A 16,491-nucleotide genomic window follows, 5' to 3' on the forward strand; every position below is an offset into this window, starting at 1 on the left:
TTACAAGACAACACCATTAAATCCAACTGAAAAAAAGTCCCCAGGGTTCTTATTCAAATCCACAGCGTTACACTCGTTTCACACATTATTTTCAAAAAAGCAACACAAACATATCTTAACTCTCTTGGCTTTCTGCTTCTATCACGTTCTCACGCGAAACTCAGCAAAAAATATATATTAATAATAATAATAATACAATTAAGTTAACGGTCCTTTATAAAAGCGGACTTTCAAGTCGAAAACATTTTAAGATTTTCATGTTTGAAATTGTTCAAGATAAACTACAATCCCCACAATCCTGCTGGACTTCCGCTTATTACCCAGCGGTCCCTGCGGCTGTGTAAAATGGCGGCGAATCCAAGCACAAATACTGATGTCTTTGACTGCCCGTCATGGTAAGACGAGAATTTATTCATACAATAACTTATACAAACACATATAGTGAATGTTTACACGCGCAACAACAGCTGCAGTGTGAAGAACAGCAGCGCAGCGAACTTTAATGTGCTTTATAGACCACAACAGATCATGCACTGCAAGTTTAAGCATGCATACTTCATTCATTCAGTCATCAGATTGATTTCATATTACACCTAAAGTGGTCTGTTGATCGTTGTAATGGTTTATGCAATAGCAAATGTATTTTATGTCTTTATAATACATTAGTGTTTTATTGTGATGGACATGTAGCACTAATGAATCTTACGTATAAACGCTTAGCTGCATTTTCGCCATGAAGTATGTGTGTAGAAACTGTCATTGAGACACACCCTAAAGGCCAGAATAAACCAGGTGTGTTATTGTTATTATTTCATGTTATCTCAGGGCAGGAAAACCTCCACCAGGACTCCATCTGGATGTGGTTAAAGGAGACAAGTTAATGGAGGTAAGGGTGCATTGGTGCAAGATCATGCTTTATGAAACGATTACATTGGTGTGGTGTCAGCCATCTTTTGAAAACAGTTGAAGATGTGCTGACAATTTATATTTTCAAGTATTATATAGTACATGAATGCTGTATGTGCCCTGAATAATAACTTGAATTGCATTTATTCTGCAGAAACTGATCATTGACGAAAAGAAGTTCTATCTGTTCGGGAGGAATCCAGACCACTGTGACTTCGTGATAGACCACCAGTCCTGCTCGCGGGTCCATGCGGCGCTGGTTTACCACAGACATCTTAAAAGGGTCTTTCTCATTGACCTCAATAGCAGTGAGTGACCTACACGCAGCTACTGCAACAACAAGCTTGTTACACCATGATAAACATCTAAATGATTTGAAAACACACCAGAACTATTTTTGATGACAGGTTTTTTTATGATTTATAATGCTTGCTAAGTTATATATGACGTTTTCTCATGATCTTGTTCTCTTCTCTCCGCAGCCCATGGCACATTTCTGGGCAGAATCCGCCTCGAACCTCACAAACCTCAGCAGGTGCCTATCGACTCGACTATGTCGTTCGGCGCGTCCACGCGAGTGTACACGCTGAGAGAGAAGCCACAAACACAGAGCAGCTCAGCTGCAGACAGTAAAGGAGTGGAGGATGAGGAACTGAAAGGATTGCTCGGCCTTCCAGAGGAAGAGACGGAGCTTGAGGTGTGTATGAGTGAACGAGACCTGCTCCCGACTTGTGATTATGTCACGTAAATGACTTTAGAATTGAAAGATGTTATGGGACGTTATGCAAGACACACACATTCAATTTTTCTTTCTGAACGGCTTCTCAGCCAAACTAAAATCCATTTGTAGGCTGCCACATTTCAAATGCTTAGAATAAACAAAACAAATCCCTTTATTCTCACTCGACCATATACACAAGTGCAACAGTAGGTGAAAACTGTGGTGCAGTTCCGACCAACATGGCAGTATGACAGATTTGTAGATTACAAATAACTAAGAATTACAATACTTGTATTGTTCAAGTGTTAAACCATATTATAACGAATTACAAATAATTTGTATGTAACTACACTAAATTTACACAATGTGCATAGTGTGCAGTGGTTGGTACGTATTGTTCTGACTGTGTTAGAGTTGTTATCAGTTGTGCATGCTAGTGGGGGGATAAAGTGCAGTGCTGATGTGTAAATTGTGGGAGTCAAGAGATAAGGGTATGACTGTTTGGGTAAAGAAGCTGTCACGTAGTCTGCTGGTGCTGGTTCTGATGCTGCGGTATCTCTTTCCTGATGGGAACAGGCCATGACTTAGGTGGCTAATGTCTCTGGTAATCCTCCTTGTTTTTTTTCAAACCTGGTCTGGAGTAATTTCCGGGAGGGAGGGAAGCTCACCTCCGAGTTGTGCCTGGCAGTTTGTACCACTCTCTGCAGGGCTTTCCGGAAGAGAGCGGAGCTGTTATCGTACCAGGCAGTGATACAGCCAGTTAGGATACTCTCTATTGTGCCGGTGTAGAATGGAGTGAGGATGTGGGGATTCAGGCCAAACTTCCTAACCCGCCTCGGGAAGAAGAGACGCTGGTGACCCTCCTTTAATATGGCTTCGGTGTGAGTGGTCCATGTGTTGCTACACAGGCTTGTGTGTACACAGGGTGTACAGGAGCGGGCTGAGAACACACCCTTGTGGAGCTCCAGTGTTTAGGGTCAGTGATGAGGAGGTATTGTTACCAATTCTAACTACCTGGCGTCTGCTAGACAGGAAGTCCAGGATCCAGCTGCACAACAAACCGATTAAGCCCAGCGCCCTGAGGCGTGGAGAGCATCTAGCTTGGAGGGCATAATGGTGTTGAATGCAGAGCTGTAGTCTATAAACAGCATTGTCACATATGTGTCCTTTTTTCAAGGGGGGGGAGAAATGTGTAGTGTATGTGCAATGGCATCATCAGTGGAGCGTTATGCAGACTGCAGTGGGTCTGGTGAGGGAGGCAGAACAGAGGAAATCTTAAATTAGCCTCTCGAAGCCTTTTTTGCTGATGATGGGCTCAGAGCAGCAGGATGATCATTATTTAAGCAAGTAACTTTGGGTTGCTTTAATAGAGGTACAATAGTGGACGTTTTGAAGCATGTGGGTACGCTGGACAGAGAAAGGGAAAGGTTGAAAATATCTGTTAAGACTCTGGCTAGTTGGTGACTGACGTAGCCTGTGTCGCCTCGATAGCGGGACTTCTCACTACACTGCCGGTGTTACTTTCCTCAAAGGTTTTTTGATCGTCCGGGAGTGAGGCAGTGGTGTTCACGGTTCCCTTTGAAGCCTGTGATTATGTTCAGTCCTTGCCACATACTTCTCGAATCAGTGGTGTTAAACTGATCCTCTTTTTTGTTACTGTAATTTCGTTTGACTGCTTTGATAGTTTTGTGGAGGTCATAGGTGGCTTGCTTATAATCATCCACGTTTCCTGTATTAAAAGCAGAGGTCCGTGCATTAAGTGCCTTGCGAACATCGCTTGACAACACAACTAACTTCCGAGAACTATTGTGAGCCTCCATGAACCGCCATTGCTGTGCAAAAACTGTTCCATTGGAGTCAACGGAGTTGACGTGACTCTCTCTCTCAATGGCTCTGACAAAACCCAAAGACAAACATCAAGGGTTACCAATGATTTATAAACAAAAAACAAGAAATCAAAAATGGTGTGGCAAGGATCTTTCCGAAGGCCACAACATGTTAATTTATTTTAGAGTGTTTAGTGTGCAGAACCGTGGCTCAAGGTTATCTCAAAATTTTAGTTAAAAGAAGTCAGATATTTCTTCACATCTTCTCAATAAAACGAGTAACATTACATCAGTCTGGTTACTCATCCATTCATCTTGGATCTCTGACAGAACCTGACCGAGTTCAACACGGCTCATAACAAACGCATCTCAACACTGACCATCGAGGAGGGAAACCTGGAGATCCAGAGACCCAAGAGGAGGAAGAGAACCTCCCGGGTGTCCTTCAGCGAAGAGGAGGAGATCATTAACCCTGGTACACACACACTCTCTAGATGTGCTTGTATTTCATGTCTGATTTCATGCTGACAACTCAGCATATTGGTGTGGGATTCGGGGTTTATGACTGTTAAGTGGCTTTTTTTGATTTTCACAGAGGATGTCGACCCCTCCGTAGGACGCTTTAGAAACATGGTGCAGACAGCTGTTGTCCCCATGAAGGTAAAATCATTGGCATTGGCCTCCTCTGGTGTGTTGCGTTTGTACACCTTTATTGATTTTAGCTGGGAAGATAACAGGCGTTCTCTCAATACACTTTGAGTTGTTTGTCTTATGGCTCACAGGAAATTCTATAATGTGAAAGTAATGATTTGTAAAAGCTTCCTCGTGATAACCTCATTTCTGACTGCTAATGTAAAGATAGTGACCCTGATCCGTCTGTACCGCAGCTTTCCGTTCATGCTGCTCATCCAAACTGTTTTGAGTGATGACAGATATCATATAGAACATAAACCTTAAGTGCCAGTCCTGCTTAAATGACAATTTTTTTCATTGTAAATAATGCAACGAACAAGTCTTAGTACTTTTACTTGATCCTGTTTATACTCCACATTATATTTCATTCAAATAGGTTTATACAAATCTAAATTCAAAATCAAATTCAAACCTGGAAATGAATACAATGAACTAAAATACCTTTTGCCGCTACTCTCATCACAGAAGAAGAAATACGAGGGTCACGGCACACTAGGATTGGATGACAACATAGCACGGCGATTACAGAACTTTCCCCTCAGTGCTGGGCTCTACGGTGATCTGCCGCCCACCAGCAATGATTCAGGGGGACATGGAGGCGGTGGCCAGGGGGGCGGGTCATCTGCGATCCTGGCAGGTATGCCTCTACCCTTCCCCAACCCCGCCCCAGAGGTAGATCTCACGCCCACCACTGTGCAGCCCCCTGCCATGCTAAACCCCACTCCTGCTCCAGGACCCTATTCAGCCGAGCCCCTCAACGAGCCACGCAAGAAGAAATATGCCAAGGAGGCGTGGCCTGGCAAGAAGCCCACCCCCTCCCTGCTGATTTAACATGTTTCACTGTCAAACCGGATAGTCTACGTAAGACAGATTTGATGTTGTCGAGCATCTGCACGTTTGGACCGTGTTTTGATGTTCCGAGCGATGTTTTTTTTCCCCTGTTCAAGTGCATAACGGTAGCCTGTTACAGGTTGTGGTTTTTCTCATTTTGAGAAGGTGAGGCACTGCTGTGTACGATATAAAGTGACTGTGCTTCTATCCGGCTGAAGTTTGAGGAGAGGGAATGTCATGCAAAAATCATCAGGTCATAATTCACCCAAAAAAACGATATTTTGCTCCAAGAAATTGATTGTTAATGATTTATTTTTAGGGTTTATTCCACTTTTTTGCAATATGACATTTTTGTAAGAAATAGCAAGATTATGTTAGACCTGCAAATTGTTATGTAATGGAAAAAATATCCTGTCTTTAGACACATTAATAATGACATGTAATTGGTTTAAACTCTTGATGGTTCTGAAATAGTCTTTTTCTTTAAGCAAATTAAATATTTTTCATTGGATTGTTTTAGGAAATAACACTGCATGTTTGTTTCTGGCATTGCCATTGATTACACTCATTCACATTTACAGTCCGGAAGTGTAAACCACAGCTAATAGAAATCAGGCGATTCATGCTTTCTTACATTGGAGATACAAGCAGTGGGAGCTTATACTGTCAATAACAGTAAACAGACAAAGCATTTTAACATGGAGATGTATTTAATTATTTTGTTTAAATGTTAAATCAATTTTCATTGTAATTTAACAAATGTTTGTTTTTAAAAAGATGTTTTTATTGTGGCCCTGCGTATTTGGAGTACAAACCAAGAAAAAACACCTCAACCTAATGTCACGTTACTAAATCGCAATGATGTTGAAAATAAATGCAGGTGTTTCCATTGACACGATAAAATCTCTTGGAGTGTGTTATCACGGAGCCCCCTGTTTGTATCACGTTTTGTTGGAAAATGATTTGTATGTTTGTAGCTTATGGACTGAACTTCAACCTGCAGAGAGAAAGCATGAATGAACGCCATGTGAATGCAGGGCGTCGCCGTGTAATGTGAACTGTTTTGTTAGCGTTTTTATACATATATATTTTTTATATCTTGAATATCTCTTACTGGTCAGTGTATGAGATGACAAGACTTAAAGTGGAAAGTTGAAAGGGATTTCTGTCATTGTTGGATTATTTGTCTAATAAACAGTATTCCTTGCTCAAAACATGCATATCAAAGGTTACATACAGTAATACAGGAAGTTGCTTCTTTATATGTTTCGCTACAGCTACAGCTTGTTTAAAAAACCAAACAATAAGATGTTTAGTTTATTTATTCTTGCAGTTACTGTTGTCTACTTACACTAGTAAACACTAGAACACAAAAAAACTATTTTTGTGTTTATTCATTTCCTTAAAGGGTACATATTATGAGATCATCTAAGTGACATTTCATACAGTGTGTAATGTTGCCGTGTGTATGTAAGAAGTCTGCCAAGTTGTAAAGCCGAAGGTGAATGAATAACAAAGTTATTGGCCTGGAAAAACGAATCAACTCTGAATCACGCAATCGAGTCGTTCCCTAGTCCGGTGAGCGAATTATCGCGGTTTTACGTCACTACATATAGTCCCCGCCTACATTTTGTCAGGACTTCGCTCAAAAAGTTCACTCTTCTCCCACAAACACTGTTGCTCGTGAGCCTCATTCACGGTAGACCAATCACAGCAGACTAGGCCATCTGACCAATCACAGCAGACTGGACCATCTAACCAATCACATCAGAGTAGATTGGCGGAAAGGACAGATGATTCTCCGAACGAATCATTTGAGAGTCAGTCAAGAAGTATGGTAAGAAAAACACCCTATTATAACAAAATTCTAGTGTTTTTATACCTTCTCTATACGAACACTTGTTGTTGGACACTCCAGAAGCCAAAATAGGACCTTAAAAATGAAGGAATATGTATGCTTTAAAAAACAATCAGTGTGAGACACCTTCATCAGGATGAAAAGCTGTCGAAAGTGCTTTAATTTAAAGGGACATTTCACTCCAAGATAAAATTTGAAAAATATTTTAAAGAAAGGTAACTCAACAGCGCAATGGCACCCATCCACTTCTATTGTATGAACACAAAACCAATGCAAGTGAATGGGTGCCGGTAACAAAAATATTAAAAATATGGTTTGTGTTCTGCAGAAGAAGGAATCACACAAGTTTGAAGTGACACGCGGGTGAGTAAATGATGACAGCATTTTCATTTTTGGGTGAACTATCACTTTAATCTTTAATATTACATGAACAATTCTTGACCTGATGTTTCCAATATATAACATTATATAATTATATCCCTTTATTCTGCTACATAAATGTATATTTTGCTTTATTTACTTTATTTAACCTATACTCTATTTCAGTTGTTTATTATTATGTATTAACATATATTACAAACCACTTTAAGTTGCAATACATCACACTTTTATCTTTCGATTATCTTTGTTTTCATTTGTTTACATACTTGCATGTTTTGTACGCAGACCAGCTGTAAAAGCTTTGACAATTCAAATATACATTTTGTCATGCCAAGCACACTTAAATTGAAATTGAGTGCTGCTGGAAGGATGAATCTCATCCACTAGATGGTGGTGTGTGACAAAAGCTTTTCAAACAGCTCACTAACATTTGAGAAAGATCTCTCCCGAGATTTCTCCTGTCTGCCAAAAGCATGTTTAAATCGATAATTTCAGCAGCTCTATAATTAAACAAATAAACGCATATCTATTCTGGCAATTAAAATGTAATGTACACAAACTGAAGCACTGGCCACTGTGTATGAATGTGTGCCTGGACAATATATTGAATCCACGTCAGGAGAGTTCGGGTGTGATGAAGGACCCGGAGGGAAGCATGTGAGTACATCAGTGATGGTTTGGTCAAGGCAATCCCCAAGATCAATATTATGAAGCCGCTTTGGGTTGTTGTGGAGCAGGCCAGGCATCACGTAGTGACCCGCCGGTCACTGTCCTGCTAGAGGAATGACTCTCTGAAAGGATGCTGAATCAGTCACAAAATGAGACTCACTAATAGATGCTTGAGGTGTGTTAAAGCGTTCCAGTGCCATGTAGAAATCCATCTCTGTGTGCGACTTTCTGAGGTTTGATTTCTCAGTACACGCTCCTCTATGACTGTGACTGTATGTGTGTCTCACTGGCATCTCATTAATCACATGTGCATGAGCGCTCTCAGGTTGCCATGGCAATAATTATCAGAGCTGCCTAATTAACTTTCTCAATTGCTTAATGATATACGACCCTATGATCTCTCCTCTGTTTCTCGCCTCTCTATAATTCCGCCTGCTTTTTTCCCTCTTTATTTTTTTCCATTTCATTCTGGCTGTTAACCCGTGACTACCGTTCGACAAGAATAAAACGGGAACAGATTGACGTTAACGTCCAGTTTCCTCAACAGGTGTATGATGATGACACATATGTATTTCACAGTGTCTTAAAGGAACATTACTTCAGACCATCATTTGTGTCGCCCTCAGTTTGAAAGAGAAAGAATGAACGCTGTTTTACAGGGCCATACAAAGCTTGTGTTTCTTTATTAAAACACAAATTGGTAAGTCCAAAAAATCATGTTCCTTGTGGTGTGCAGTTGTGTAAATCGATATTTTGAGGTGGAACTAATATAGGTGAAGAAGATTTCTGCATATACATTTGCAGCCTTAAAGGGATAGTTCACCCAAAAATGAAATTCTTTCATCGTTGACTCACCCTCAGGTTGTTTCAAATCAGTATACATGTGTTTGTTGTTATGAATACAGAGAAAGATATTTGGAAGAATGTTAGCAATTTTCAGTTCTGGATCATCTTCCACTACCATAGTAGGATCACATTTCTTTTGTTCTGTTGATCACAAAATGAGATATTTTGAGGAATTTAGGAAAACAAACTGTTCTGCGGCACATTTGAGTATCATTATTTTTTTTCCACAATTGCAGTCAATAATGTTTTGGAAGTGAAAATGACTGACATTCTTCCAAATATCTTTCTCTGTGTTCATCAGAACAAAGTCGTTTAAACGGTATGAAATTAGATGAGGGTGATTAAATGATGGCCGAATTTTCATTTTGGGTGAACTATCACTTTAAGGACGTGCAGGAATAGTTTATCTTAACAGTTAATGTTGAAAGATTTTGTTTGGAGTAAAATTAATATGTTGGTTAGTTTCATATCAACTGGCAAAGCAGTTAAATAAAGAGCAGCAAACATACAGCGAGGGAAACATTTCTGCTTTACATTTGATCATTCACAGTGAATAATGGAGTTTTTCCACGCAAACTTAGTCCCCCATAAGGATTCTTCCAAAAGTGAAAAAGGCCACAATGTGTATTTTACAGAACAATAACTCTTTGTTACACAAATAAATAGTTCCATAATGGCATCATGTTGAATTCTATAGGAATCATATTTCTTTTAAGCAAAATTAGAAAAAAGCACATCTTAATGCTCAAGTCAAATATTCATTGTTTCTTGCTCGAATGTTGATGAAACGCATATGACAATTTGTTACAAAAAAGACACAAACTAACGAGATATGAATTGTTTGACATGTCATAATATCTTAAATGAATGCTTCAATTTTCCTTGACAGACTCAAAGGATTGCTGGTTTTGCTTTATGAACTCACTGGAGTCATTTGAATTGCTGTTAGAATGAAGTGTGCTTTCTCTAACTTAAACATGTTGATATTCACATATAAACAAAAGGTCATTTATATAAATTATAACATAAAAACTTTTTTGTGTTCAGCTGAAGAAATTAAGTCAGATACACGTGAGATAATATTTTCAAATGAATAATTTCTTTAATGCATGTTTTTTGTTTAATTGTGCAGTATTTATCAGTAGTCTTTGATTAAATGTAATAATGTTTGTTGGATGTCAGCAATGTAACAATTTTTTAACCAACCCAACCCAACCCAAGCCTCATTCCACACTTTACACCAAATATCCTGTTTCACATTGGATTTAATATTGACTTGTGTTGGTTCTACGTTTGAAATATTTATTTGCAGTAGACCAAGCTTTGGAATTGAATGTATCTCTCATTCCTTTGAATGCACTGAGGGAGTTTAAGATATTCTCTGTTACATTTAAATAATCCTGGAATGTTCCTTCTTGTAAACGCTGCTGTGTTGTGTGTGTGTGTGATGGAGCGCCCGGGGCTGCAGGTGACCTGGCGTGACAGTTTGAGTGAAGGGGCCGGTGAGGGTCTGTCATCTTCTGTTCACTCATTCCGTGTGTGATGCAGTCAGGCAGAACTCCTGCACAACACCTGCTGACACTCGCTCTGGCCTCGTGCCTTCACGTCATACACACTGCTGTCACGACGGACTCGTAAGGTTACAGCTCTCACACACTGCTGCCATCGTGTCACACTTGATCTGGGTGTTCTGCCGTGTGCCACACACATTCTGAACACTAAACCGCTGTTTGCTGTAACTTGCTTTCGCTTACACACTAGAGTTTACACTGGCTGTAATGCTATAAATGCGTTGCTTGGATGTTTTCTGAAAACCAAAAGTTGAGAACATTTGAACGTTTGCAACTGTGATGTAATCATCCAACTTCTTTGATGCTTAATTTCAAACTTAAAATGGATTATACTCAGTCCTGTCCATCAAACACAAGTACAGTGGTGCTGATGTGAATGCGTGCATTACGAGCATTTAAAGGTGCTCTGTAGAAGATTAGTTTGGTGTAATTCTGCGATCTTTTCATTCAGTTGACTTTATTAATGTGAATGCTGCAGACACATTGCACAAACTCACTTGAAATTTTTGCCAATAGAAAATCAATATGTCACGGCGTGAAAATTCAAGATGAAACCCTGATAACAGCATCATAACTCAACCCCCTATATTGACAAACCGTATTTACACTTAAGGGTACAATAGTGATATATATACATATTTGCCAAAAAAGAAGAGTCATTCATCCTCAGTGTTGTTAAATATGTCTCATTTAATGTAAAACCAAAGCTCTTCAAGTGAGTGTAATGTTGTGATTTACAGGCGAGCTGCTGACAGAGAGGCCAGGCGTTCTTTCTTGACTGTGACAGTAATAAACCTCAGTACTCAAGGGGGCGATACAATTCCCTCTCAACGTCTGTGTGTATTAAAGCAGATGTGCTGCTATTATTCAGGTAGCTATAGCTATAAACATATCAGCACTCTTTTTATGGAGCAGCAGACATAAAATGTCCCTACAGCCTGACAGATATCATTGAAATCGGTGTCCTGAGAAATCACACCTGTCTGATAACACCGGATTCTGTAAACCGCTCAAAACTGATGTGATGCTTCTTTAGCCAAATAAGACGTCAAGTAAGAAGCAATAATACCCAACAATTGGAGAAGGGATGGGTCTTTTTAGAACATTAAAGAGTTATATTTTAATTGTTATGCATGTGCCCATTTATGTGAGATTTAGATGTGACAATTCTCTGACATGACTGTATTGAACTATGTACCTTCAAAATGCTTTCAAAATTTCACATGGAGAGAGACTTCACATATGGTGAAAACCTGTTGTAAAACTCTTGCATCTTGACATTTGAATGCTATCGTCTATTTTGTTTTATTTTGATTTCATCCATATTTGATTTAATTGTTTTAATAGTTGTAGTTAGCGATACGTTTTTGATAAGTTTGAAAGTTTAGGTTTGCTCAGCATTTAATGCATTGTCTGGCAGAAGATAACAAGATGACAAACATTGTTTTTTAATTCTGTACGTTCTTGTGGTCCCAAATCAGGTGATTAGCATAATAAATCTTTCTGGAGTGTTGATGAGGAAAGACGGCAGTGTGCAGATTGCATACTTGCCAAAGGCTGCTTGCGTTAGCCAAGCAACAGTCATTGAGATAAATGGAAATAGAAAGCTTTTCTGCAGGTATTATAGATTCTCACATCTCGTTCAGATTCTCATCTGAGTTGACGGAAGTTGGGGAAGATTATAACGGTGATACCCACCCAGTCAGTGAAACAGGGGAAATACACGCACACCCCACGTCCTGTGATGCTTTAAACAGGATTAATCGCTCGTGATGTCCTGTGCACCCTAAATCTCTGTCTCAGACAGCCGAAGACAAGGAGATCCCCACCACCAGAGTTAGTCCTCTAGTTTAAGTGCTCTTCCAGATCAAAATCCTGCATGTGAGCTTTCTGAAGCACTAGGCAATATTCCAATGTGGTTTTCACATCTTACGAAATAAAAGAAACTGGAGCTCGACTCACGCATCCTAGCAGGAAGTATTAGTCAAAGTATGGTGCGCTGCCAACCCCAGAGGGAGTGAGCCCCAGCTAGCGCTCTCTCTTTGGACAGACTCCCGTAGCCCCGAGCCAAACGCCTCTCCCTGCCTCTCTTCCACATGCGGTGACATTGGGAGGCCACATTGTTGGCGGCGTCCCAGGTGTGAGGAGGAGACGCATTCCTGCGATGGCCATCGGCTCTGCCGGGGCGGGAACGCCCAACCGCCCCTATCCTGCACCTCACCGCCCCACTCAGACAAACTATCCCAAAACTTTGACTTATGCAATGTAACATCAGCTGAGAGAGAGAGAGAGGACTGAAAAAAAGAAACCAGGTTAAGTTGAAGGCAACTGAGGACAAGTTACACAAACATGCTATAGCATTTATAAAGGAAAATAGTGGTGAATTATTTAAATTAATTTTAAACAATTTATGGTGAAATTTATGATTGAATTATATTCAAAATATGTATAAATAAATTTGATATCAAGAGTAAAGTTGTTTTTAGGTTTGTGAAACAATACATCCATTTTGTTATATGACAGTGCTTTGCTTGTTCAGTTTGCTTAATTAAAATCCCTCTATATTTCACAAGCTGAAGTGTGTTAAATGAAAGCTCACTCAATTCATGGTTTGAAAATTCAGTGTGCAGTTATTTCATTTCATTTAAATCAAATTTTATAAAGCTTCCACTTAATGTAAAATTGATAAGAAATGTATAAGAAATCTACATTTACATACAGAAATTATCACTTCAAACTAAAGAAAACTAAATATAAGACTAACAACTCAAATTGTAATAATTATTCTTTAGAGACATATCATAAAAACTGTTTCTGTTAAGTTTTTATGATTTACTACAAAAAGCAATTTGATTGAAACAGATTAGCTACACCGCAAAATCGCAGTGTTAGAAAGGTCAAATTAATGAAGAGTTTGGTTCCAAAGTGAGATCATTTTCAAAAATCATGTTTTTAAATGTGCATTAATCAATCAAACCGCAGGGACATGTTCTCGTTTTATAACCAAACACATTATACACTGTATATTCCACACTTTGAGTGAGGAATATATGTACATTGTGAGACAAGTATGAAGATTTATTCATTCAGCTTTATGTGAAGGCAGCTCAAATCAATTCATCAACATCAAAGCACTATATGCAGAGCGGTTGTCAGGGTCAAGACAAAGATTGTTGTCTCAACTTAAATAAATTAAGTTACCTGGTTGCTTAAAAAAAGTGTTGGATCAAATTTACTGTAACCTAATATTTTTAAGTTGAATTAACTAAAAATTGTAAGGCAACATGGTAACTTATATTTTTATGATAAAATGACAACAAAAATCTTTTTTTAACAGTATATATTAATTTGATGCTCTAGTCTCACATGCACGATAGTGCATTTATCGCAGTGTATTCTCTTCACTGACAGAGCGCTCCAGGACTGTTCAAACCCAACAGCAAATGCATGTTTACTTCATTTAATTTGCTGTCAAAGATATTCTCAGTCACCTCTCCGAGTGTGTGCGTTAGTGAGATAAAAACTGAACAGCTGAGAAGAGCAATTAAAGATTGAAGATTTGCTCTCAACAGATAGCGCCAGGGCTTCTTCAAACTCGCTGATATCACACACGGATCACTATGCGTGTGTGTGGGGCTTTCTATTTTCATCTCTAGTTGTCCGTGTGACCTGTGTGAATTACTACAGATCAATGTTTTATCATTAATGATCCGAATTCTGCTGAAAGTTTATGAAGACATCTCAGTGTTCAGTGCTGAAAGCCTGTTTCAGTTGTGAACTGAAAGCCTGCCTCAGGGCAAACCGTTATCTTTCATCAGAGACATATGGCATCTTACATATGAAGAGTTCATTTGCAAAAACAGATAACTAGAAAAACTAGAACAAGAACTCATTTTCAAAATGTGTTTTTATTGTGCATTCCAATTAATTTCAATCAAATTGCAGCTGGGTTGTTTCGATCTAGTAACAACAACTAAAAATAACATAGGTAACTAACACAATCAAAACATGATTTTTAAAACTGAGTTTTTAGTTTGCAAATAAATTCTTCATATTTATTCAAATATTAAAGAGTTTGGTTCCAAAATTAGATCAGTTCTATTTTTTTAATTTAGCAAATATCTAGTTTTTTTATTGTGCATTCCAATTAATATCAATCAAACTGCAGTTGGGTTGTTTTGATTTAAGACATAATAACTAAAAAAATACAGCTGATTAACACAATTAAACACCAATAAAAACATGTTAACATAATAAAAACATGATTTTTGAAAAACAAAATGTAACAGAGTTGTCTCATTTTGGAAGCAAACTCTTAATCTCACTATCCATGTATATTTGATTTGACAGTAACAGGATTACGCCAAGAAGCAACCAAAGGTCAATGGGTTCAATCCCCAGTGAACATACTGATAAAGAATAATCTACTGTACATGCTAATGAAAGCATCTCTCAACTGTAAATCTTATTGGATCAAAATACCCAATAAACAGTCATGGACGGGGTGGAGCGTGTGGAGATGCTGAAGGACTTCTGTTGTAATTCAGATGCTAACAAGTTTAGATCAACTCAAGCATCTTTAGCATATGATAAATAAAGTTTAGAACTAAACTAAATCACTATCACAAATTAAGCTGCAAAGGGTTGTGACATTACATTAACCCTATAGCCCGTTAACAGGAACCAGTGGGATGCGTCTGACAGGATTTTGATTGGGAAGACCAGGGCCAAAGGAGGACTTACCCAATGTTGAGATTCTTTTTGATCCGTTGCCAAATAATGTTTCATTTCTGGGTTGTCTTGTTTAAACAGCCACTGCTTCTACTATTGAGTTACAAGTATTCAGGTCGGGATTTGGAAACCAATCCAGTTCCCATATTTCCTTTTCACTCAGATTGTTTTGTATTTGTATAGTTACTGAGAGTCGCAGTCTCCCCCGTATCCCTGTATTTCTGTGAGTGTGAAACAGCTCTCATGTATTTCCCCGAGGCTCTTTCACAGCAGAGAGGAATACACCATTACATGTGATAAACCGGCTCAAGTTCTGTGTGTTTTCATTCCATGCTGTAGGAGTCATGGTGCATTCCTGTTACAACTTCATCGCTGCGCACAAAAATCTCCTTTCCACAACCGCAAGCCCATGTGTTGTGAATTAAACCTCTGTTTGTTCTCATTTACAACAGTTCTCTGCCTTATCCCCACAGCTTACTCCGCGTGTCCCCTCCATCACTTTTCTACACTTTGTGTGGTAAAAGCGGCATTTAATCACGATGAAAGCATTCCACAACAGAGCATCGGAGGATTAGGTTGCCATTGACGACAAGCTGTCAATGGTCCACCTTACGTCACCTTTGCGGGATTTTCCACCCGAAAAGGGGGTTATGGCTTTTATACCCGCGGACGGCTCCCGCCCACCTATGCCAGGCGACGGCCAATGAACGCGGAGAATCGTCGGAGGGCGGGCGGTGATTGGAGGAGGCCGACCGTGAGCCCCACCCGCCCGTCAGATTAAAGGGAAGGTGATACGCGGCGCGCTTTGGCTCGCGGCGTGGGCGGAATCCCCTCGGTCAATTTATCAGCGAGTCACACACGGGCTGTACACTGAATGTCACATTCACTCGCGTCCCGCCCACCGCACTTGTTCATAGACAAGAGAACCGGGGACGGGTGACACGAAGCGCTTGCCAATAGCCATAATTTCCAAAAGATCCCCCTCTCTCCAAAAGCGCATTTGGCATAGCTTTTTTTGGCGCTGCAGCGTCTCTCGTGGATAATATGATGTTGGGGTGGAGATTATCTCCTGACATCCATCTGTGAATAGTTCCTCTGTAGTGTTTTATCATGGGAACTCGCATCATGTGGGCAAGCATTAAGCCGCGTAAAAGCGCACGCACGCGGCCAATGCAGGTCGCGCAGATCGCAGTGTGAATGAAGGGATTTTACGCACTACGGTCACATCCCTCAGCCTGTCAGTGCAACAGGTTGCATAGCGTTTCACAGCACATTGCGAAGTATAGACAAAAGATACAGAATCACAATGGGGACTGTTATGTCACATTAAGACCAAGAGCGCACATTTTTATCCATGCCATTTTTTCCAGAGTATTTCAATGTATTGTCGTTATCATAGAGGAAGCTAGATGTTTCTAAATGAGAACGTTCATAAGGAGGATGTGTGGTAGGAGATGC

General features: G+C 39.6%; 1 protein-coding gene across 1 annotated transcript; it reads left to right on the forward strand.

The window, feature by feature from the left end:
* Positions 1 to 316: 316 nt before the first annotated feature.
* On the forward strand, positions 317 to 6,189 carry ppp1r8a (protein phosphatase 1, regulatory subunit 8a). Its single transcript, XM_056741414.1, has 7 exons — positions 317 to 395; positions 826 to 886; positions 1,061 to 1,214; positions 1,389 to 1,603; positions 3,784 to 3,928; positions 4,049 to 4,113; positions 4,612 to 6,189. The coding sequence occupies exons 1-7, from the start codon at positions 346 to 348 to the stop codon at positions 4,975 to 4,977; spliced, it is 1,056 nt and encodes a 351-aa protein (XP_056597392.1). The 5' UTR covers positions 317 to 345; the 3' UTR covers positions 4,978 to 6,189.
* Positions 6,190 to 16,491: the final 10,302 nt, after the last annotated feature.

This window comes from Triplophysa dalaica, chromosome 25 (genome assembly GCF_015846415.1).
Source record: "Triplophysa dalaica isolate WHDGS20190420 chromosome 25, ASM1584641v1, whole genome shotgun sequence".
NCBI classification, from domain to species: domain Eukaryota; kingdom Metazoa; phylum Chordata; class Actinopteri; order Cypriniformes; family Nemacheilidae; genus Triplophysa; species Triplophysa dalaica.